Here is a 24,677-nt window from a genome sequence, read left to right on the forward strand (position 1 = left end):
TCCGTTGTTGTCCCTGGCTGGTGGAACAACCTGCCCTCCTCCACACGACTAGCCGAGACTATCACCACTTTTAAGAAGAAGGTGAAAACCCTCTTATTCCAAAAATATTACAGACAAATTTAACACATACACATGCATACACATTTAACAAACAAATACAAAATGTATAAATACATTATAATTTTTCTTAGTCTAGCACCCAACACTCTCCGAGCATGTTCTTCAATGACAAGTCTAAGCCTTATCAGGGCTCTTAGTTTGTATACTTGATATTCTATAGAAATCGAACGAGAATTGCTGGTGTCTTCCCATTGTAAGTCGCTTTGGATAAAAGCGTCTGCCAAATAAAGTAAAGTAAAGTAAAGTAAAGAAGGATGAGGTGGCTGTTTTTGTGCTAAGTGATCCAAAATGGCTCATAGACTTGGCTTTTCTAGTTGACATCACGCATGAGCTGAATGTACTGAAGAAGTTGCAAGACCAGGGGCAGCTCATCAGTGCTGCCTATACAACAACGTGAGATAATTTTTCACAAGACCCCTCAGAGAAATCTTTGCCATTTTCCTTGTGGATGCAGGTGTGCCATTCAGTGGTGAGGAGTATGTTGATGATAATTTGAAGCTACAGGAGAAATTTGATCACAGATTTTCACTGTCTTAAACAGGCTTTTAACACTATATTAATAAATATAAATAATACATGTGTTATATAACGTGGTTTGAATCCTTCTTGTGGCCAATCTGGGAATGGATGTTATAATAATTAAACACAAGGACATTTGAAATGGAAGTAAATCGATTTTCATTGTGAAACACTGCAGCACAGCGCACGGTGTACACAACGAAATGTGTCTTCTGCTATTAACCCATCACCCTTGCTGAGAAGTGGGCGGTATTTTGCTTAGTGCAACCTCAGTGGCACCTTGGTGGTTCAGGATTCAAATCGGCAACCTTCCAATTACGGGTCCATTTCCTTATCCGCTGGTCCCAAAATTGCCATTTAGTCTGATTGACTACTTTAAATTCACTCATCGATCACACACTTTAAATGATAAGGATTACACATTTACACCAGGAATACCTGGTCTGTGCATGATAAAAATTAAACATTGCATGCACAGTGGTAATATAGTCCAGAAAAAAGTCCAGTCTTAACAAAACATTTTAATAAACACATACATTTGAATATACTATTTTCAGAAGTAATTTCTATTAAAGAAATAAATGTTTAAGCAATTTTAAATACGTCATACAAATATAGGGAGACATCATAAATATGATCAAGAGAACAGTCAATATTTATTTTCACTGGGGAACCTCTTCTGCATCATAAATGTAACATAATACAACCTTAAGGTAATTTCTGTCACTTACACACACACTATAAACCCATCTGAGGTATATTGCACATTCTTGCATATTAGCTGTTCCTGTAAAAATGCCAACCACAAGCATTTCTAAAAATTATGTGTAATCTGGGTTGTGCACTATAAGTGGATTGTTGGCAAATTTAACACTAACTCTATACCTATGAGGAATTATAGATCTAGTTACAGTTCAGATGTCAACTTAGGTTCTCTGGACCTGTAGAAAGCACTGTGAAAGAGGGCACTTAGTCATGTATATAAATTTCTGCAGGTAAGAAGACAGCAGCTACTTTCCCATGAGGAGCACTGGCGCACTGGACTGAAGCGGACCATTCAGCACAACGTAAGTGTTGCAATTCACGGTAAAAGCTTTAGTAATATATAAATTGGCATAAAGGCAATTACAAAAATAATCCTCAAGTGTATATCTCAGTCTTCTCAGCTGTGAAATCATGTTGCTTCATCTGCTATAAATGAGGTGCTCTGAGTTCTCTACTCTGGATACAGGAATCTGTAAAGCAGATGTTTCTCACCTAGGTGTAGGTCAGTAGTGATGCTTTAGAAAAGGAAAGGCAGAGTCACACTAAAATGTCTAAAACAAGGGAACAACCACAATAGAATACATTTAAACCACTTGAGACAAGAAAAAAACCCTGATCAGTGAACTTAGTTCACTGTATTTGCAGCATTTGTATCTCATGAAATGTTGCATTCGGCTCTGTTTGGACCATCATAACCTAGGGAGTGGGCAGACACCCCATATTTAGATCCCCATGGCTAGGGGACTGTGCACCTTCACATTCCTCAACCTGCCAAATATGCAAATATAAGTCAGCCAGAGAATGAATCAATGTGTAAATATATATAAGATATCAACGGGACAGTCTGTAGACGACACACATGAATTATTATTCAAAACAAATAATAGCAATATACACCAAATGTCATGTTTTATATTAAAAACATGGAATGAATGATTGGTGCCAAAACATTGGTGATCTAGAGGTGCTGGTAAGGTTCAAAACTTTTCAGAACCAAAAGGGGCAGAATAAAGTACCTGGATATACCTATTACAAAAAAATAATGTCTGAGTGAATGTTTAATGTCACACTGGGTAAGGGCATCTGCCAAATAAAATAAATCTAAAAAAACATCTGCAAACGTGGATGGATTTTCCATCAGGATTTTCCAACATCTCGATGCAAATGCAACATCACCATTCCTTTTCACACTACAGGTCAGAACCCATTTCTCAAGAACGCTACAGAAGGAAGTATCAGTTCAAAACTGTACTGGCCCAAATATGAGACGATAACTGGTTTTATCCAACATTTAGGGGTGTGGACCTCATATTCATTTTTCCTTCTGTCACCTAATATGAATGTGAAAAGATAAAAGAAACCAACTTAATTTAAGAGGTAATACTATTTATCTTCAAATAAAACTGGTCTATTTACCAGGTCTTTTCTCAACAATTAGTCTTGAAAAAAATATTCAGGTCAACATGGTACCTATCTGTGTGCATTGACGTATTTGATAACTCACTGCTGGCACCGTGCTTTGTGTGTGCTGCAACAACCATATGTGCATATCACTGACCAAAGACGTAAGACATATTTACAAAATATTGCCCAGTGTGTGAATATGCCCTAACTTCATTTAAGTGGTTTTCTGTGTGTGTATGAACAAAGTCGTTTTCTCAGTATCTCCTCTTCCCCAGCTTTCTAGAATCAGTCATGCAGGTTTTGGGCCGAAGAGCTACAAAAATTGGAAAGGCGTTAATCATAAATACAAAAATCAAGGGGGAAAAAAACTCTCTATCTGTGTTCTCATTGTGTCTCACCTGGGTCAGCGCTTTGTTTCTTCTTGTGCTGATGAACAATTTGATTTTCATTGGTCATCTTCACATCCTGGTCCTCCACATGGTTACTGAGGGGAAAAAGGGGCAATTCAGTTTATTTCAGATTCATTATATGATTCAGACCGGCGAGTCAGAGAATGACGAGTCCATCTGGAGCCAAGAAGGCCCACAGAGGAGACCCTCATCATCAGGTGGAGGGAATCCAGACTTGGGAAGGATCTTATGGTCCATCACATATTGTCAATATTCACTGGGGGAGGAGGTTTTAACACAGAGGGATGGGGATACATGCAGTAGTGACTCTTACTCACTGCTTATAATGCCTGATGCACTGATGGCTGAGAGAAAACAAATACACATCACACACACACATTGCTTGCCTGGTAAATTAATGATCGAAATGATCGAAAACAAATATTGGTAACAGTCTCAGTGTTTGAATCTAAACTGAAAACACTTCAGTTTACTCTGACCCTCTGTTAAAATCCCAGACACAGGGCCAATTATTAAGTACACATTGTTACACAGTCACCTAGTCAAGCATAGACAAGTTGGCTGAGTACCAGGCCATTGTTGCACAAACATACAACTTTTACCACGTATTTCTGTACCAGTTGTACAACTTGTTAGAGTTTTTAGTGGAGATTTTCCTTGTGTGCAGAAGGGTCAAGTGTGTGGGGTGTCAACTGTAGGGCCTGTCAAATTCCATTGAGGCATACTGTATGTGAGTATGAGCTATATAAGAAATAAATGTTGTTGTAAAGCAGATGCTTTCTGGAGTTTAAAACAGTGTGTTCACCTGATGATGGAGTTCTTCTCTCTCTGAGTGATGTGCACATTGTCGGTAAAAAGGATGGTGTGGTACGGCACTACAGGGTCACAGGTGGGCAAAATCCCCCGCACCAGGCTCACACACTCTAGAATCCCATTGTATACAAGCAGGTCATCTACCAGCAGCTGTATACACACACACACACACACACACACACACACACACACACAAAAGGTATTGTCAAAAATGATAGTACATATTATGTACATAAAATGTACATAATATTGGTCACAGTGTTCAGGATGAGTGGTGAGTGAGTCAAGTACAGATGGGCCAATGCCACAAAATTGGTATGGGCTGCCCTACCCCGAACTCCTTGACTCCTCGCTGTGGTGTTTTGGAATAGTTCCACAGTTTGATCATGGAGACAGTCATTGGCTGGTCAAATATCACGTACACGCGGTTCACCTGCCAATAAGAGACACATCTGTCTATAAACAGAAGCAGCAATGATTCTAATGCTTTTTTAGAAATTGTAGAAAATTGTAGAATTGTAGAAAAAAAAGAGAATGCGTACAAAAAATGTTTACTCTAGGTAAACAGTCATTATATTCAAATTTATTTAGGGAGCCAAACTATAAATTAAAAATCAATATTGTGTTTTGAAAATCTTTGCAAAACATAAAAAAAACACAAGTTAATTTCCATACACATCTGTGTTAGCATGCAAAGATTTTGAATCATTTTTTCCCCCTCCCCACACACACAGCTCACCAGTCCAGGCAGTATGGGCGTGAGCCACATATGTCGGCCATCATGTGTGTTATTTATTCCATCCACCAGTTTGTCAGGCGTGCGGATGTCTCCTGACACACTATCCAAAACATTCACGCTATCTGGGAATGCCGCAATGTCTGAAGGCCAGTTAAAAAGTAAACACACCACAACTTGGAATCAGGTTTATTACTGTACAAAATCTTCAGGATACTGTTGTCACTCAGGGGGATCTTCTGGTCATTGTGGTCGTAGAACTCCATGCCATTAAGCCCAATGTAGTATGGGTCTCCCCATGTGGTCAACAACTGGAGCTGGAATATGACTGAAATTAGTGCATTTAAGGAAACATTACATACATAGAGTAGAATTTTACTACATAGATCTTAAACTACGAAAGATCAAAACAAAGAAAAACAAAACTACAACCAGAAGAAAGGGGAAGCATGAGCTTGATTAAGGATACAACCACAAGGCATTAGTGGGGCTTCATAATCCATACTGGCCTCTTCCTTTAGACACGCACTCCCACTATAAATAAAATTCATTCAATTAATCGAGACTGTACATTTTTCTGGAGCCAAGACAAAATGATACACTGTAGGCTAAATAGTGAAATTCTGTACTATGACTAAATTAGTGACTATTGACAGCTCATTACACTATTTTGTGATTTCTGTAAGTTTAGTACCTGCTTGTCTGTGAGAATGTGCTCGCTGCAGGCTGGAGATAGTCAATGAAGAGGATCTCTTGGGCAAAGTCAAAGTGGCAATGTCCGGGTCCCTTCCTTACCAGAAAGCCCTCAGGAGGAGAGACAAGAGCGTTGTCTAGAGCAACATGCATCACCTTCACCTAAAGAAACACACAGTATACACGTTAGTATCTGTGTAAATGTGTGAAGATGCTGAACACTATTCTGTATTTTTACCTTGTTCATTTAAATGCAGGACCTCCTAACTTAGCGATCCTTTTGTGTTAGTAGATGGTTTACTTTACATTACTTTTTACACTGTGCTGCAAACACAGTGTGTCACTCTCAGCTTACTGTTGCCAAACATTTGGATGTTTTTTTATTTTTTTTACACACCCATCAAAATGGAAACAGGCAGTGATTCTTATGAACTGTGGTTTATTTATAAATTGCTACATTAAAATTAACATGAATAACATTTAACCTAATTAAATGTTTGTGTATTACCTGAAAAAGCTTTTGGATCCCAGTTGTTAAAAGTAATGTATTTTAATATGGAGTGAAATCTCTCTCACCCCTCTGTAGGTGTCTTCAGGGGACTTGTTGTAGTTCCATATACGGAGGCCAGTGAGGACGTGCGGTGAGGGCAACTGAATGGTGACTGTGTGATCAGAGCCAGGGGTGTATGGTATCAACCACATGTGCTTATCCTCCATAGTGATGTTCTCCCCATCAATTAGCCTACAACAGGAACATGTTTTAAAAACCTTAATACCCTGGCAAAAACCTTGTTGTTAATTTCATGGCTAATATATCTATTCTATTAAAATGTAAACCAGGACTTCTACAATTACACACTTTAAAAACAACCTTGTATGGACCAAATCCACACAAGGTTCAGAATGAAAAAGGCGTCCGTTTATATCAACGGTTGGGATGCACCTACTCAATTATGGGTCTAGGATGTCTTATTTTTGTGTTCCCTTTATTTTTTAGCAGTGTATATATACACATGTGGACAAAATTGTTGGTACCCTTCAGTCAATGAAAGAAAAACTCAAAATGGTCACAAAAATAACTTGAATCTGACAAATAATAAATAAAAATGAAATTTAACTAATAAAAGTCAGACATTGCTTTTCAACCATGCTTCAACAGAATTATTTAAAAAAAATAAACTCATGAAACAGGCCTGGACAAAAATGATGGTACCCCTAGAAAAGACTGAAAATAATGTGACCAAAGGGACATGTTAATCCAAGGTGTGTCCACTAATTAGCATCACAGGTGTCTACAATCTTGTTATCAGTCAGTGGACCTATATATAGGGCTCCAGGTAGTCACTGTGTTGCTTGGTGACATGGTGTGTACCACACTCAACATGGACCAGAGGAAGCGAAGGAAAGAGTTGTCTCAGGAGATTAGAAAGAAAATTCTAGACAAGCATGTCAAAGGTAAAGGCTATAAGACCATCTCGAAGCAGCTTGATGTTCCTGTGACTACAGTTGCACATGTTATTCGGAAATTTAAGATCCATGGGACTGTAGCCAACCTCCCTGGACGTGGCTGCAGGAGGAAAATTGATGACAAATCAAAGAGACGGATAATACGAATGGTAACAAAATAGCCCAGAACAACTTCTAAAGAGATCCAAGGTGAACTTCAAGCTCAAGGAACATCAGTGTCAGATCGCACCATCCGTCGTTGTTTGAGCCAAAGTGGGAGAAGACCAAGGAGGACACCATTGTTGAAAAAAAAAATCATAAAAAAAACAGACTGGAATTTGCCAAAATACAGGGAGAATGTCCTATGAACAGATGAGACAAAAATTGAACTTTTTGCCAAGGCACATCAGCTCTATGTTCACAGACGGAAAAATGAAGCATATCAAGAAAAGAACACAGTCCCTTCTGTGAAACATGAAGGAGGCTCTGTTATGGGGCTGCTTTGCTGCATCTGGCACAGGGTGTCTTGAATCTGTGCAGGGTACAATGAAATCTCAAGACTATCAAGGGATTCTAGAGAGAAATGTGCTGGCCAGTGTCAGAAAGCTTGGTCTCAGTCTCAGCTCAACAGGACAATGACCCAAAACACACAGCTAAAAACACCCAAGAATGGCTAAGAGGAAAACATTGGACTATTCTAAAGTGGCCTTCTATGAGCCCTGACCTCAATCCTATTGAGCATCTTTGGAAAGAGCTGAAACATGCCATCTGGAAAAGACACCCTTCAAACCTGAGACAACTGGAGCAGTTTGCTCATGAGGAGTGGGCCAAAATACCTGCTGAGAAGTGCAGAAGTTTCATTGACCGTTACAGGAATTGTTTGATTGCAGTGATTGCCTCAAAAGGTTGTGCAACAAAATATTAAGTTAAAGGTACCATCATTTTTGTCCAGGCCTGTTTCATGAGTATATTTTTTAAATAATTCTGTTGAAGCATGGTTGAAAATCAATGTCTGACTTTCATTGGTTAAATTTCATAGAATTTTTATTTATTATTACTTTTGTCAGATAAAAGTTATTTCTGTGACCATTGTGAGTTTTTCTTTCATTGACTGAAGGGTACCAACAATTTTGTCCACGTTTGTATTTACCAACACTCAAAAATAAGATCACAAAAAGAAACTCAAGAAAGTGATTGTTAAATGAATAGGATTAAAAGACAAAAATAAAGAACACAATATTCATTGCATATTGTGCAGGCCACAATATGAAGAGATAAATATAAGGTATACTTGTCTATGGTTCGAAGGTCATTGGTGTGCTCAGGCAAGTCGTTAAGGTCACAAGGCGAAGCTGTTGCCATGGAGAGGTCTAATTGAATGCTCTGGCCCTGTTTCCCAACAACCTCCAGTCCAGTCAGACCCATATAGTGGCTGTCACCCCATGTCTCACTCAAAGTCAGCCTTAGGGCTGCAGAGAAACATTCACATGATGTAAACATGATGTAAACTGCTGTTTCCTTGATTCTAAATTCTGTAAAATAAATGCAGTTTCTCACTCTTTGCTACATAGACCCCGGGTGTATGCTGGGAATCCGGTGTGCATTCAGCAGCTGGGCTTAGCCGCAGGTCCAGCTACCCACACATACACACACACACACACAAAAAGAACAGAACCACACAGGATCAGTTACAAATGATGCTGATACAGTTCCTCCACTTAGCACTCTTCATATAATAACACATGAATTACTTTCAATTTCTGTTTCCATAAAAATAATAAAAAAGAACATAAATGTTTCTGCTGTATTAAATTCAGTATCCCAGTATCTTGTTATCCTGCTATATTATCCCTTCCCACCACATTTGCTGGACAGTTTGTTGTTGGTATAGTTTAGTTTGAAAATGCAACTCTGGTAATATTTGAACCCATTAAAACCCTCAAGAATCTGCAACATGAACAGTGCCTCATGTTTATATTAATACAGCAGCAATTAGGGATTAACACCATTGGTGTTACTTACAGGCTGCTCTTCCCTGAACCCTGCTTGTGTGAACGGTCTCTCCTCGCCTTGTCCATCCGCAGTTCTTGGTCGCTGAAGCTCCTCCTCGTCTGTTCCACTAGCCAGCAGCTCTTCTGTACCCCCAAACGTCTCATCAAACTGCGACATCGCCTCCAGAATGGAATCATCAGTGGTGAAGAGGATTGTGTCACCAAACTGGTCTAGTCCTGAGAGAGTTGAAATGGACCACCACGCAAATATCTATCTATTAGTGGCTGCTGAAACCTGTAGTAGTTAAATATTATTTTAATGGAAGATTAATCATAACTGCAGAAAAAAATAGACAGTTTAGATATCTTAGAAGCAAGCGATTCACTGGGGACAGATTTTTATGTGCGACACATTTCGGCATTTGTCAGTCCAAGTCTAAACCAGTGAGGTCACACTTGTTGAGCTCCAAAATATTTCATTCACATTAGTTACATTAATAACATCAAAAGCATCACTTTCCCCATACTGAGTACAATGGAAGGAATAAGAACGCTAAAATTCAGTCAAGCCGCCTTGCAGGTAATGTTCTGTATTCCGAACCATGACTGCTCGTTCTCTACCCCTGCCAACAGAGAACTTCCAGGACTACACCCACCTTCCTGAACTGAATGATAATGTCATAAAACGGCCTCAAAAACACACAAGACAATCCCAGTCTGGACTGTTATCATCTACAGTTTCAATGTGGTGAAAAGAGCAGCTCCATCGTTCTTTTCAGAGAACCTCTGGTCTCTTAAACTTCTACTTGTTTAAACTTCTTCTTCTTCTCTGGAAATCTAATTTCACCTCTAACCCTCAATGTCAGTTGCTTTGGATAAAAGTTTCTGCTACATGTAAAGTAACATAATGTTATAAACCAGATCTAAAGTAACCCATTTTCCCCACATTTATCTTTGATACAGATTCGATGTTTGTGAGAAAGTTGGCATGCTTGGTTGTATTTACCTCCAGACAGTGTGCCGGAGGCCTTGGCGATCTCACCCCTGAAGATGCACCTCCCATCCAGCATCATTTCCACTTCCCTGGCCCCCCTGAAGGAGTGGATACGTGATTTGTTATAGTTCCACACACGCACCATGGCCAGCCGATGGACGAGTCCCAGGTCCAGCGTGATCACATGACTGCGCCCAGGTGTGAACGGGGTGAGCCAGAGGTGCATATCATCCTGTGTGCGGTTCACACCATCTATGAGGTTCGCCACCACACGAGGATCCTTTCCATAGGCAGGCAGGATGTTGATGTCAGGGGGGTTGGCTGTGATGTGCACAGGTTTGACCGGCTCTCCGGTGGAGCTGAAGACCTCAAGGCCGTTCAGGCCAACATAGTGCCGGTCACCCCAGGTAGAGAGGACGCTGATGACCAGAGTCTGCCCTTGAGGAAGAACAGGGATCTCAAAGTCTTCATCATCTCGGAGATCTGGGAGCTCTTCATCAGTGTCCTCTAGTGGCGCTGAGTTTGCCAGTGGGATGGGTGCAGGCTGTGCCAGGGCTTGGCGTTGAAGGAATTCATCAAAAATGTCACCCTCATACAGCAGGTTTGAGATTCGGCCACGCTGACTCTGATTAAACTTCGTCAGTGAGTCCCAAGATTCCATCAGAGAATCTTCATGATTGCTGTGCCACTGAGAGCGAGCCCTGCGGGTGGCCCCTAAAACCGGGCTCATCCCGTCTACACAGAGACACAGACACACATGCACACAGACACTTGGTAAGGCTGAAGGGTGTGGGCCCTATGGAGTGCTTCAAGTGCCAAAATTAAATAGTTAATTAAATCAATAATTAACTAATAAAATGTGTCATCAATTATTTAATAATTAATTCAATATAAAAGGAAGTATAAAAACTGGAACTAAAACACAATTAATTCATTAACTGCCTGTGTCCTTTCCAATATGGTGTTACCATTCAAGATATTAATAAAATAAATCAAACAACCTCAATAAATTCCTCCACACTATATATTCAGATTGGTGCTGGTGGTCTGGATGGATTTTTCAGGTAAATGCCAATAGTGTAATCATATTAAAAAGTTTTTTGGTGGAAATTAATATGGTTTGATGAGGGTTTGTATTGTTTTTGGTATACTTATGAGCCAACTATAAGGTGTTAATACCTGTGCTTGGAGGGCTATTGTTTCTTTCCGAGTTGAGAGTGGCAGGCTTGATCCCTTCTCGTGTCGAGCCCCTCCTCCCAGTGACGGGCTGGTCTGGACGCCCACACAGACCCTCCAGCAGAACTGCTTGCTCCCGCTCATGGTCTGATCTCTCACGGTTACGGTTGGTATCCAGGTCAAGGGAGTCAGCACTGAATTCTGCACTATTGCCCCTCTGCGGTCTGTTGGGTGTGGGCCGGTGGGAGGAACCCCTGCAGACCCTCCCCGGATTACATGGAAGCTCTGGCAGCACTGAAGGGATTATGGACTCGGAAGTAGTCAACCAGAGAGGACGTTCCCGGTTTTTATCTGGCAGTGCACCCACATCCGTTTCATCAGATCCCACCTTATTCAGCGGCCTCAGCCAATCAGGAGTCCGTCCAGAGGGCTGAGTGGTCACTGTCTCACCCTCTACTTCTGGATGTAATATAATGTGTGTGTCAACAGGGTCAGGGTCAAGCTCCAGAGAATCCCTCTGCATGGCAGCAGCTGAGGCCTTTGGCATTGTCTGAATTAAGAACAAAGAAACCATGTAACAAAATATATTTGCCAATTCAACCAAGAATTTTGATTTGGGAATAGTAATTCCCAAAGTTGGGGGTGTGTAGAAGTTTGTTGAAAGTGGTGAACTCTCTGTGTGTACATCATTCCTCCTCATTACATTGTCTGCAGTTGGGACATCATGTGACATGGTGTTGCCTGAATGATGTGTCTTAGAAGCAGATGGATGATAGAAGATAAATCTAAAGTCTGGATAATGCACTCATGGACAGCGGTGGGCAAACTATGGTCCGCGGGCCACATCATTGGTCTTTTCAATCCAGATGGAAGATTGGTATGGAACTGCCCATACTTATAACTGCATTAGTTTGATTACTTTTCCAGTAATGCCAGGTGGTGCATTAGGCGTAGATGGAGCTGAAGATCTTCGCCTAAACCCGATGGGTTTTTACACTGGCTAGTGGTAAATGTGCGGTCATGTATGGCAAGCAGTCAGGGCCAATAATCTCCAGGTACATGACGTGCTTTTATAGGTTGCAGAATGGCGTAGAAGATAATAAAACGGTGTCCATGTGAAAGCATAGTTCTGAACACTCCCTCAACTATGCTTTTTACACCGTCACGTGTGCCAGAACGGCGTAAAAACACAGTTTTCTTGTGTTCTAATGATCTCAGTCTGGTGTGCTTCACAACAAATAAAGTTGAACTGTCAGGACACAATCAGTAACGATGAAAGTCAGACCACACCAGTCAAACACAGATCCCCTATGCTGCCAATGAAGGCACCCAGCTGCTAAAATACTCCTGTTTTTAAGTGGTTGCCTGAACAATAGGAGACACATTTTATTCTCCTTAACAATCCAGCAATTAGTCAATATTATGAAATATTATCAGATTATCGTTTTAGCACTTAAAACCTTTGGTGATATATACAAGGTGGCACATACTTATTACTTGATGGAAAAAGGCTGTATTTGAAACGTGCATTTTCATTCCTTTTAACTACTAGATATAAAGAAACAGATTAAACCATTAAACATGCACACTTCAAATACACAAAATGCACATATCTCAAACATTTTATTGCAGTGTGATCATGAAGTACAAATTAATGTACTTCATTACTTGGGTGCAGTCATTTGCAGTGTAGGAGATCTGTCCCTGACTCTATGCATTACTGATAGTGTAAATTTGACCAATGTAATGTCTTTTTATGTTTATGTCTGATATGTATGCATATGGTACTGGCTCAGCCCATCTGTCAAATATTAAAAGTCAATGTGGCCCCTGAGGTAAAATGTTTGCCCACCCCAGCTCAAGGACATGGTGTCTCTACTCACTCTTCAGTGTAGAGCACACTGAATAGTTTAATTATAATAATCTTCATAGAAGACAGCGGTGCACATTTTCTCTCTTTTAGCCCTAATTCAGACATCCCCTTATTACAGATCACAATGCTAGCATCACAATGCTGAACACACACTGCTGCTCTACACCCCTCATACATCTGCAGTTGTTCTAACTGGATGTTGCGAATCACTACATAATGCACCTTTAGCCTACCGATTGCACTTAATGTTCATGTTGAACACTTCTTGCCTGTTTTTAAAACTTGCACTTCACTTAACTTTTTACATGATTTAAGCAAATCTAGCCAAATCTTAAAAAGGCATAGTTAAAGTTACACGATCCAATAAGAGTGGTTCAGGATACATTTCACTAGTGTTGTACAAATAAACCGAATTTGAATCCCACAGATGTCATGACAAAAACAGACCCTAGTTATTTGGGCACACTTATAGGTGTAGGTTGTCAGTCCTGTTTCTGGAGGGCCCCATTTAAGAATGATCCAACCCTACTTTAAATCAGATCAGAAATGGGCTATTTTTGAATGTAACAGTAGAGTGAGAGAGGAATGTGAACTTATGGGTTAAATACTAGTAAAGAACCACAATATCTACTTCATGAAATATCTAAATATTTTTATGATAACATTTGAGCCAAAGGGCTTCAGCATAACCAACAATTATAATTGTTGTTCATTATATTCCTTATTAATATTTTGGTTTCATACCTGTTCTTTCACTATCTGGACATCTGAGTGGCTGCAGGTGCTGGTGATTTCCTGGTGGCTGTGGTTATCATGGCTCTGTGGACTGCAGCCTCTCAGATTGTGCGTGGAGGAGACCGGGCTAGGAGTGAAGCACTCTGGGAGTTGCAGTTCTTGCAGGTCAATGGACGTGCTGTAGTCAAACACTGCGTTTCCACAACCCTTCTGAAGCTCCCCCTCAAAGACCAACGTGCTGTTCACGTAAATCTTCACATGTCGGGCGCCTACATCCAAATCCTGCAAAACACCCCCCATCGACACACAAACACTTACCAAAGTATCAGATGGTCAGATTAAATAAGGACAGATGCTCAGCCATCTTCACACATTACATGGAAGTAGCTCTAGCTAATGCTAACTAGCATTTACAATCTGAATAACAAGCACATGACACAGAGAAGCAGAGAACCTGCACAAACCTTTCCACAGGTCAAACACACTAACACACATTGTTGGCTGCTGTAGCTCCAAGCATAGTGTCACATCCAGATTGTGTGTGCATGCGTGTGTTAAGAGGGAGGAGCTTTTAAAGTGCATATGAACTCACCCTAATCTCATCAACTAATCTCCTCCTGCTCCACATTCAGACAGGCACACACTTACGTTGAGACTCCTGTTGTAGTTCCAGATCTTGATGTGAGAGAGGCAGAAATCTGGAGCACAATTGGTGTTCCTCAGAATGAAGTAGAGCTGGACAGGAGGGGGGAAAACACACTCCCACATGTACCGTTCTTTAGTGGTCTGCAGATCAGAAGATGCAGAGGAACAGAGAGTAATTCTTTAATATATAATCCACTCAGCAATGGGGACTTTTTCTTATCAAGAAAAAAAGCACTGAATTGCTTCCTCCATAAGGGTCATCACAGTCTGGGATTCGGGGGTTACATGATGCCATAAATGTGTCTGACATTTATTCAGATCTCCTACAAAGCCACATATACCAACAGGTTAATCTCTTTTACACAAACCAAATAAAAATAATTACACAGGTTTACACGGAGATTATAAAGTATTGAAAACCAGTCAGTTATATCTGCTTTAAGTAGTTAAAATGTTATCTTGAAATAAATTAGTCCTTTTAACTTGTGATAAACATTATGTCCAGCAGAGGGCAACATTGTGGCATGAAATAACACAGATTGAAAGATTGCTGACGTTATGGCTGTGTGAGATTTTTTTTTACACGTTCCACATTATTCCCAACTTGCCTTGGTTTTCCCATTCACCAGTGCTGCCAAGTTTCCTGGATCCTGTGCATTGCGAATGTCTAGATCATGAGGAGAGACGTAGATTTTCTGGTTCTTCCCACAAAAGAACTGCATTTCAGTTAGTCCCACACGCCATGAATTCCCCCAGTTAGACAGGATCTCCATGGTTACATATAGGGTGGGTGTTACCTCTGCTGAGGAATGCCTCCTCTGTTATAAGAAAAAAAAAAGACATTTACCAAATGATCAATGAAATACAGTGAATGTTAGTGTTTTGAGGGAATAACAATGGTGTGTGCTATAGACTGACCATAAAGCTGTTGGTTGAGCTGCTCTGGGCCTGATTGGGGCGCTCTACTTGTGCTTCAGACTCAATCTGTTCCAAAGCTTTTAACAGCTTCCTCTGCTGACTAAGAAAGAGAGAGTCAAACATTTTATTTTAAATTGTATTTATTTCCTACATAAAACATTATCAAACATTTGTACAACTAATTACATGTTTTCTTGTGCTTTATTTAAAGTGTCACGATTGGTGTGTTCAAAAGCACTTTTGATAGACAGTTATCACTTTGCTGCGATTTGTAACAGATGCACCTTTGTAAAATGCACCTTTAAGACAAGTTGTGTTATGTGGTTGGGCGGAGCTATCAGCCTGCAGTTGTGTGATTTACTTTAGTTGAGTTATACACCGCACTGGGCCTGGGCAACTTGTGAGCTCCGCTTTATTTTAATTTAACTTCTGAACAGTATTTTGCTGAGTACCTTTACACAGGTTTAGTGTGGAATGTGAAGGATAGTATTTCAGCCCTATAGTAGGAAGAATTGGAAAAGTTCATCACCTAAGTCCCATGAGTGTGATCCTCTGCATCGCTCTGGTCACCTTGCCTGCATCATCTGCTTCTTCAACCCTGGTAGGGCCTCTTGTGCCATTAAAGAGTTGACCTCTAACCTTTGGGGTCAGGGGAAAAACAGCAGACAATTTAGGCATACGCATACTTATTTTTTCACCTCTATTATTAACATTATGAAATTACAGTTTTGTGCAGTACCGTGTTATGGCTGGGGAAAGTTCTGATATCTCCTGCTTGCTGAGGGCTCAGTAAACTGGACTCCGGAGTTTGGGTGCAACATCTGGAAACAGGTGTGTGAACAGACGATCTGCACTCTACCATTTGTATAGGTGATCCAGGTCCAGGCATACCACTGTTGGGGTCTGGTGCAGTTGTGTGTGATCTGGGTTTGTGAGTGGGTAAAGGTGTGTTTTCTTGTTGAAGGGCCTGAAATACAGAGCTGACCGTCTCTTCTGAGTCCCTCTCCTCTTGCAATAGTTTCCGTGCCACCGACAGTGGGCGCTCTACATGACCATAGGTGCCTGAGGGTGTGAGTGAATTACAGAGAAGCTTAGGTGCAAACGCCAATGCATACACAAGTGATAAAAAAACAGCAAAATGGCAAGCCATTGTACAATAAGAAATGTAAAAAATAAAAGACTTTCTACATTCTAAAATCTAGTATTTCTAAACTTTCTCACAAATATCCATGCTATACACTTAATCCTCAAAAATGACGTATTACCAATGAGGTGTACTTGATTGATTTTCTAAATGTTTGAAATAAATAAATAAATAAATAACCCTAAATAACTTAATACTCTCTACATTTCTCAATACACCCTTATTGAGATCTATCTACCTATCTAAGGCTGCTATGGCATGTTTAGTGGTGAAAGGTGGTATTGCAGTTTTAGGTACAAGTGAACATACAAAAGGAAACAAAAAAATATTCTGTAGATTGCTCCTAAAATAAATTCTACAAATGCTTTAAGACCCCAAAAGTGGGATTTGAGAAAATGTTAACAGGCTGTGAGGGTTTTAATACACATTATGTCAAAAAAGAACCTGAACATAAAACTGTCCCTGTTTGTAAGAGTGAGCAAGCTTTTTTGAATCACTCACATGAGGTTTGTGAGATGCTCCTAGTATCTGGCTGGTTACAGGATTTCTTCACCATAACAGGCTTTGTGGATATAAATGCCTCTACATTCTCCTTGCGTTTTGCAGACAGGGAACGCTCAATCTTATGGCCTGCACACACACACACACACACACACACACACAGTCGCAGATGTGATTTCAGTTGGTTTAATGAGTATTTCTGCTCTGTTATGTTCTGTCCCAGCAAGCTATTGAAAACACACTGCATACTGGGAAAACCAGTATCCATTCACAGTTATCATGACAGACATTTTACATAAGATGTAAAGAAGCATCTGTGGCCTCACCTACTGGGGAGGGTCCAAAATCCAGGACAACAACGTCCCCGAGACTTAACTGGTTGATTGGATGTTTACTGGGTTTGGGGGCAGGGGGGAGGCCCAGCTCCTCCAGGCTCTCGCTGCTCTCGTCTCTCTCTATCTGCTCCTCCACCCACTCCTCCTCTGACTCCTCTCCTGCTGATCCTGGACTGCTGCGGCGCACGTTCACTTCAAGACTGCGGCGCAACACCTTACCCACATGCACATGGGCATACACAAATTTGTAACGTATGTTTGTTGTCATATGTCGTATTTAACCATGACACTCACCTTAACCTGGTCCATGTTGAGGAGAACACGCTCACTGGGGTCTACCTCAGTCTGTGTTACACACGAGTCAGATTTACTGTTCAACGTGTGAGACGCCTTACAGCCAATACCTGCAGACTGAGAGAAAAAGAGAGAAACGAGTCAACCCCTTCTACCTCATTTAGTGCATGCCACTTCACTTCTGGCAGTGGGCATTGATATCAGTTCAAAACATCTTTTCTTTTGGGCAAAATGTGTCATGTCTCCATTTCACTTCCAGCTCAGTTCCAGTTACAACAGTGTGTCAGGGGGTTAGTGGGTGGATGCACAACAGTGATTAGACATTAACTTGTGGGAATTGCCACTTACAATTTAACAGGCTCTGGTATGAGTATGTACCATTGCACCATTAGTTGCACCATTAGTGCTGGCCAGTGTGGTAGATGAAAGGTTAAGTGATTGTCATTGTGATACACTGCAGCACAGCACACGATGGTAACAAAGAAATGTGTCCTCTGCTTTTAAATCATCACCCTTAGTGAGCAGTGGGCAGCCATGACAGGCGCCCAGGAAGCAGTGTGTGGGGACGGTGTTTTGCTCAGTGGCACCTTGGCAGAGTGCCCCAGGGCTGTGGGTGTGAGTGAATAACAGAGTGCCAAGGCCAATGCATACACAAATGATGAAAAAAAACAGCAAAATGGCAAGCCATTGTGCAATAAGAAATGTAAAGAATAAAAGTCTTCTGTATTCTAAAGTATTTCTACGCGCTCACCAATATCCGTGCACTTGATTTCCTAAATGTATGATTGCACTCAAAACTCTCTACATCTATCTACCTATCCAAGGCTGCTATGGCATGTCTAGTGGAAGGTGGAATTTCTTAAGTTTTATGCATAAGTAGAAAAAACATCAGATGTTTGCATTAAACAGTGCAAAAACACTAAGAGCCATGGGAAATATCTCAGCAATAAGACGGACAGACACTTTCACTCCTACTTCCTGCATACCATACCTCCATGTTGACACTCTCATAGGACTCAAAGTCGTCTGAGTAATGAGGGTCCGGCTGTAGCCTCAGACTGGTTCCCTGCTCTGTGCGAATGTGGACCAGGTTCTAGGGCAGAACATTTTAACGTTCAGAACCACACATTCCACTGGATGGGGAAAGTTGACTTTGGACCTCCTATAGCTGAGATCATTGGAGCATTGCCATATTATAAGGAAGTAATCAGCATGGTTTTACATGTTCTTACAATGTTGTTCGATGCATGTTTATTTATAGTAATGGATACTACAAATACTAAATAAATTTAATAAATAAATAAACAGGACACATACGCACAGCCAGTTAAATAGCTGCTTCTATTGCTCATGGCAGCGATTAGAACTCAAAATACCAGCAGTCCTCCACTACCAACTGATTGTACAGAAACTATGTGAACCTTCTGCCTTTTTATGCCTACTTGACATTATGCAACAGTTTGTACAGACTGTCCTCTACTGTCTTCACACCGCTGCTGCTAGAGCATTGGTTTGAACAGAAGGACATATTGAGCCATTCAGAATAGCATGAATAAATATTTCATGGTAAACTGTGGTATAATAGGAGGTACTATACCATGTGAATTACACGCATGTTACTTGTTTATTATTAAACTGATTGAACTGTTTTAATTTCCGGGACTGAGTCTTCATGCAGATCATGCTATAAAGCAGAGCATTACCTGTACCCATTCTTTCCTCTGCACTTTCCCAGGCGCAGTGTGACTCCTTTTTGGCTCCTCTATACTGCTCCTTCTAGAGGCTTCTGTTAAAAGAAAAAGAAAACAGAGAGACCTCAGAGAACAAGAAAAATCCCCCACCAGTTGTACTATGATGATATGTTCATTTTGCACCTTTGTTCATTTTGCACATGTTTGTCTTGTCTTGTGTGTCCTGTTTGAAATATCCAACATATCCACTTACAAGCATCCTATATAATGTTGTCCAGTTTTGTCCTATAGTCCTGTTTGTCCTGTTCATTGTACAGAAAAGTTTTCTTTTCTCCTATACAAATACTGTACAGTATTTACATTTTTAGTTAGTATAGTTTAATTTGGTGTATATTTGCATATAGTGGTTAAGGAAGCGGCCCCGTAATCAGAAGGTTACTGGTTTGAAAACCGATTCGCCAAGGTGCCACTGAGGTGCCACTGAGCAAAGTACCGTCCCCACACACTGCTCCCCGGGCGCCTGTCATGGCTGCCCACTGCTCACAAGGGGTGAGGGGTTAAAAGCAGAGGACACATTTCATTTTGTGCACCATGTGCTGCTGTGTATCACAATGACAATCACTTCACTTTCATGAAATAAAGAAGAGCATGATGAGCAAGAACCAGTGAAAGCATGATAAAGGCCACAGTTAAGGCAAATCTACACTAAAGAAGTTTGGAAATGCCATAAATCAACTATTTATCTGAACATTATTTTGTGTTTTTGAGACAGTACACCATTAATATCAGACATTATTTAGATTGTGACATAAAATGTGTCAGCAGAAACTGGCCTTCAGTTTAATAATGTGTAGAATAATAGCCATTGGAAACCACAATTGGGCAATATAAAATCTTATCTTGTTCACATATAATACGTTGACAATAGTTCAGAGACTTGCTACTAGCATGAAGCACATTAAAAACAACATAGCAAGAAGATTTCAGACTGTAAATGCGCTCCAGTTTCTTACCAGCGGTGCATGGAGTTCTTTGAGGGGGCGGATCCACCCGCTTGCTGTGGCGACTGCTTGCAGCGTTGCCAGCGGCTGCTCTCTGCACATTAGCATTACCCACGTTGGTGTTGGCTCCATTAATGTAGATGGAGAAGCCCTGCTCCAGCCTCTCCAGCTCAATCTGCTTTGGGTCTTTAGCTTTTAACCGCTTCAGCACTCTGGAGTGTTGTGAAAATGACAAGGGTTGTAAATCTATGCAGATTATCTGTTCATGTGTGATAAAATGTCATTCAATTTTATTGATGTTGATTTGAATAACATATGCCGAACCAAATAAAATCATGTCAAATCTTCATAGCCTGAGAACTTCTTAACAAACAGTGAAAAGTGTTGATGTGGATAGCAGCTACTTGATCTGGAAAAGTCAGTCAGTAGTGAGATTCTCCAATTAGCTCGTAAAGCCACCTGTCAGAGGTGGCAGTCAATCACAACGACAGACAGGCCGTGCAACACTATCTTGCAGCAAGCAGAGAATGTGTGTGTGTGTGTGTGTGTTTCCGCTGCTGTAACACTAGAGCACCGCTGTAACCCCCCAGTTAACCTGGATTTGTGCCTGTGTGTGTGTGTGGTTTAAAGGGAGGTGCAACAGTAGCCTGCCCTGCCCTACATCTGATTGACGTGTGTTTGCGTGTGAGAGTGTGTGAAGGAGTCACCTGTTTTTGTGTTGCAAGGAAATTAAATATTCATCCAGAATTTGGGCAAATGATTGCGGTGCAGCCTCCTGCAGAAAAACAACTTGATGGTTAGAACAACGGTGACATCAGCAGTCAAAACTGAACAGCAGGTTATGACCCAAATGTGTTGCCGATTTAGGACAGTTCCTCAGAATCGATCATTTTTTTCGATGTAGTGAGCAGTGCCACATAAAATCAAGAGACTGTGGGTTTTATTTCTGATGTACAGGCCAATGTGTTTGCAATATGTCACTCTGTCATTTTTACACTTACTGAGGCGAAGTGTTTTTTTTGTCAGACTGAATACAGAAAAAATTTGTTTAAAAAGAAAAAAATTATATATCAATATTGCAAAATAATACCTCGATAATCTGCCCAGCTCATGAAGGCAGTGACTAAGTTTGATCTTGAAGAGCCACAGTGCCTTGAAAAAGTATATCACTTGATGTTTTCACATTTTGTAACCTCACAAAAGCGATTTTATATAATAGACTACCACAAAGAAGCATATAATTATGAAGTGGAACAAAAATGACAAGTTTTTACGCAAAAAAAAAGTGTGCCGTGCATTTGTATTCAGCCCCCCTGCATCAGTACTTTGTAGAGCTATCTTTCACTGTAATTACAGCTGCAAGTCTTTTCAGATATGTCTGAAAAATACTTTTCACATCTAGAGACTGAAATGTTTGCCGATTCTTCATTGTAAAATAGCTCAAGCTCAGCCATGTTGGATGCTGTGAACAGCAACCTTCAAGTCTCTGGATAAAGGTGTCTGATAAATGCCGTAAAAGTAAAAGTAAAGTAAGATGCTTATTAGGCGACGCCACGAGTAGGCAGCGGCTAAAGCACTCCAGGGAATTCAGTGTTTTTATACTGATTCCTGTCCGTTTTTTCATTTTGTTTGTGATCAAATACGATGCGTATCACTTTGGTAAACATGTATATATCACTGGTCACTTTTTAACACTTCATTTTTAGCTAAAATGTATATTTTGTATCTTATTTATTTATATATTGTATTTCATGTGCTGCATCTGTTTTTTGTTGTCTACTTTTATGTTGCACTGTGTAAACTGGAGCCACGTCTTCTCCTCTCTCTGTATATCTGTACAATATAAGAGATGACAATAAAGTTTACTTGACTTGACTTGACTAAAGGAGACTTTCCAGCTGTCCATGTAAATGTTGGAACCATCAATACAGTTGGCCGATATGGTTTTTAAATAAACAAAAATGTTTTACACCATGAAGACACGGTAGCAAGTCAGAATTAATGAATATTAAATTATCTGAAAAGCAGGCCTAGATTACAGCTAGAAATGGATTTATGGGTATTTGGGTTCTCGAGGGCACCAGCCCTGCAGTAATTAGTTCTTTCCATAATCCAATAAAACTGATTCAACTCAAGAGCTGACAGGCAAAGTCAGGTGTGCAAAATTTTTGTTGGAAAACCTCCTGGTTTTAAATAAAATAATGTAAATGTCTACGAAAAGACAATGCTGAAACAAATGTGATAAACAGACACGGCACATCATGCAACAGCAACAGAACAGACATGTGGAAAAAAAATGTTACAACATATTACACTGTTTTAATATGGCAAAGTTAGTCAAGAAATCAAGTCCACAAGTCCAGGACCTGCTATATGAGAGATATGTAATTAATTTGATGCCACCTGACCACGTGCTTCAAGAGACTCTGAGATAGCAGGAAAAAATGTATTGAAAATATTTCTAAAAGCAAGCTTAAGTGGCAAATACATCATGTGTCAGGACTAAAGAAATTGTTTACATATAGGTGTGTGTGTGTGTGAAGATGAATCTATAAAAATTTGGATGTAAAAAATTGATTAATTAAAAAAGGCATAACATTCACTTATGCATTCCTATAGTGGTGTAGATTTGATTTTAAAAAAATCATAACTGGGTAAGTTTTGTTCTCTTCAAACATTCTGCACAGCTTGCAAATGTCAAACTAAGATGCTGGGTGTGAACCTGCTATTATAATGCATGATTTGATGCATATTAAAGATTGTACTATAAGTATATAATCAGCCATTCTTGGGGGCCAGAAATTCCCAGAAATAATTCACAAATTAAGGTTACTGATTGGCTAAATTGAAAGAATCTGAACTGCTCTCTATCTACCCATGATCAACTGTACACTGTGTACATTGTTGTGTATCCTGACCAAAGATGGTTTTAGAGAGAAGTGTAAATAAATGAATGGTGCAGAACTGGGTCACAGACACACAGGACCAGACAAACAGAAACAACTCATACAGGCTGACGCACCAAATGCTAACCTAAAAAATTAAAATTTAAATCTAACCTAAAAAGGGGGCCAATCATGCACAGCTGTAAAGACAGAATGGGGCTTACAGAGGATTTGGTGGCTTGCTACAGCGTCAGAGAGGACAGAGAGGCTGTTAAAAGGAAGGAAAAAGGGGGTGGGGGAAGAGAGAAGGAAAAAAAAAATGTCAGAATATACTTCAGATAAATAAATAAAGAGAAATGTGCAAGATGAGTCATTTGCCAAGTCCTGCATCATGTGACTGGCTTCTTAGTCAGAATAGGCAGGATGGCACCTCTGCTGACCTCCAAATGATGTCCAGCACGTTTCCATACGCCAGCATTTTATTGTGTCAGGGTTTATCTGCACAGAATCTGAACATCTTACCTCTCCCTCCATCGCGGGCGACTGGGGAAGATAGGTTTCGGACGTCCCTGCTCCCCGTGAAAAACAAAAAGACAGATGTGCATCAATCCCATGGCAGTACATGCGCAGCATCAGCAGCTGAGCAAACAGCATCGTTCCACGATCGATTACGGTATTCGTTCTGAGATCAAATGCATCGTCGCTGACTGGATCCTGTTCAAGAAAAACATCATCGCATCTGTTCTCCGCCGCCCCTCCGTCTCCCGAATGGTTAAAAACTGGTGGTCTGGGTCAGGCGCTCCTTATATGTATTCATGGTAGGAATTTTTCATGAGGGGGCGCAGAATGGCAAGACGCCCTTCGGTACGATGGAGTCCATTTTTCTTACATAAACTCTCCTACGCCTTGTCTGTATTTACGCAATTGGTCAGCCAACATTTGGCAACTAACTTGTTAGACTTGCAAACAGGCCAATTTCTCTAAAATAGTAAACTAGTAAAACAGTAAGCACTGCCCAGCCAAACGACGCTATCAATGGCCAACACGTAGCCATTTCCGGTTCTTTTATCCTCATAAACTTTACTGCAACTACTTAATATTATAGAACGTGTCAGTACGAGGGATCAATTTTTACCAGTAGATCAATATACATTTAACTCTTTTAACAAAAAGAGAGAATGTCCACTCACAGTCCATTTACATGCCGCACGGGTTTCTTTTAGTCCTGTTTACTTTACGGTTCTCTTCTCACGTCTCTTCTGTTGGTGGGCAGTTTCCGCCCGTTGCCTCGGCGAAGAGCTGACCAATGAATGCACGAGTTTCTGTTGAGGTCACGCCCATTCTTGTGCGTGTTGGTTGCCAGGCTAGCTCGATTTACACTACTTGAGGCTTGTTTTTAACCATTGCTAGATGCTCATGAGATTCTTTCATGTTCATGCTTTCAAAATTGTCATCAATATTTGGAATTTAAATTCACTGTTCTTGGAGGTGGAATTTTTTAAATGTTCAGATATTTGTAATTCTGACTTTATTTATTGCAACTTTCTTTCTGATTCCAGTTTTATTTCACATAATTCCGATTCATTCA

The 24,677-nt window shown here is 40.5% G+C and overlaps 1 protein-coding gene across 3 annotated transcripts; it reads right to left on the reverse strand.

The window, feature by feature from the left end:
• Window positions 1-1,145: 1,145 nt before the first annotated feature.
• On the reverse strand, window positions 1,146-24,362 carry katnip (katanin interacting protein). 3 transcript variants are annotated; one of them, XM_028970090.1, is made up of 30 exons: window positions 24,280-24,362; window positions 23,612-23,658; window positions 20,912-20,979; window positions 20,217-20,416; window positions 19,216-19,298; window positions 18,504-18,605; window positions 17,513-17,629; window positions 17,210-17,432; window positions 16,884-17,012; window positions 15,978-16,300; window positions 15,768-15,877; window positions 15,239-15,338; window positions 14,929-15,138; window positions 14,324-14,461; window positions 13,685-13,957; window positions 11,071-11,617; window positions 9,904-10,626; window positions 8,929-9,134; window positions 8,464-8,539; window positions 8,198-8,375; window positions 6,037-6,202; window positions 5,462-5,622; window positions 5,237-5,301; window positions 4,985-5,095; window positions 4,771-4,910; window positions 4,363-4,464; window positions 4,024-4,181; window positions 3,536-3,562; window positions 3,207-3,292; window positions 1,146-3,121 (listed from the first exon to the last, which is right to left on the reverse strand). In XM_028970090.1, exons 1-30 carry the CDS (start codon window positions 24,284-24,286, stop codon window positions 3,063-3,065), a joined length of 4,935 nt encoding a protein of 1,644 aa, XP_028825923.1. In that variant the 5' UTR covers window positions 24,287-24,362; the 3' UTR covers window positions 1,146-3,062. The 3 variants fall into 3 exon arrangements, with proteins under 3 accessions (XP_028825923.1, XP_028825920.1, XP_028825921.1); XM_028970087.1 differs by lacking the exon at window positions 24,280-24,362 and having other exon boundaries at window positions 23,612-23,953; XM_028970088.1 differs by lacking the exons at window positions 3,536-3,562; window positions 24,280-24,362 and having other exon boundaries at window positions 23,612-23,952.
• Between the last annotated feature and the right edge of the window lie 315 nt (window positions 24,363-24,677).

This window comes from Denticeps clupeoides, chromosome 2, assembly GCF_900700375.1.
Source record: "Denticeps clupeoides chromosome 2, fDenClu1.1, whole genome shotgun sequence".
In the NCBI taxonomy this organism is placed as follows: domain Eukaryota; kingdom Metazoa; phylum Chordata; class Actinopteri; order Clupeiformes; family Denticipitidae; genus Denticeps; species Denticeps clupeoides.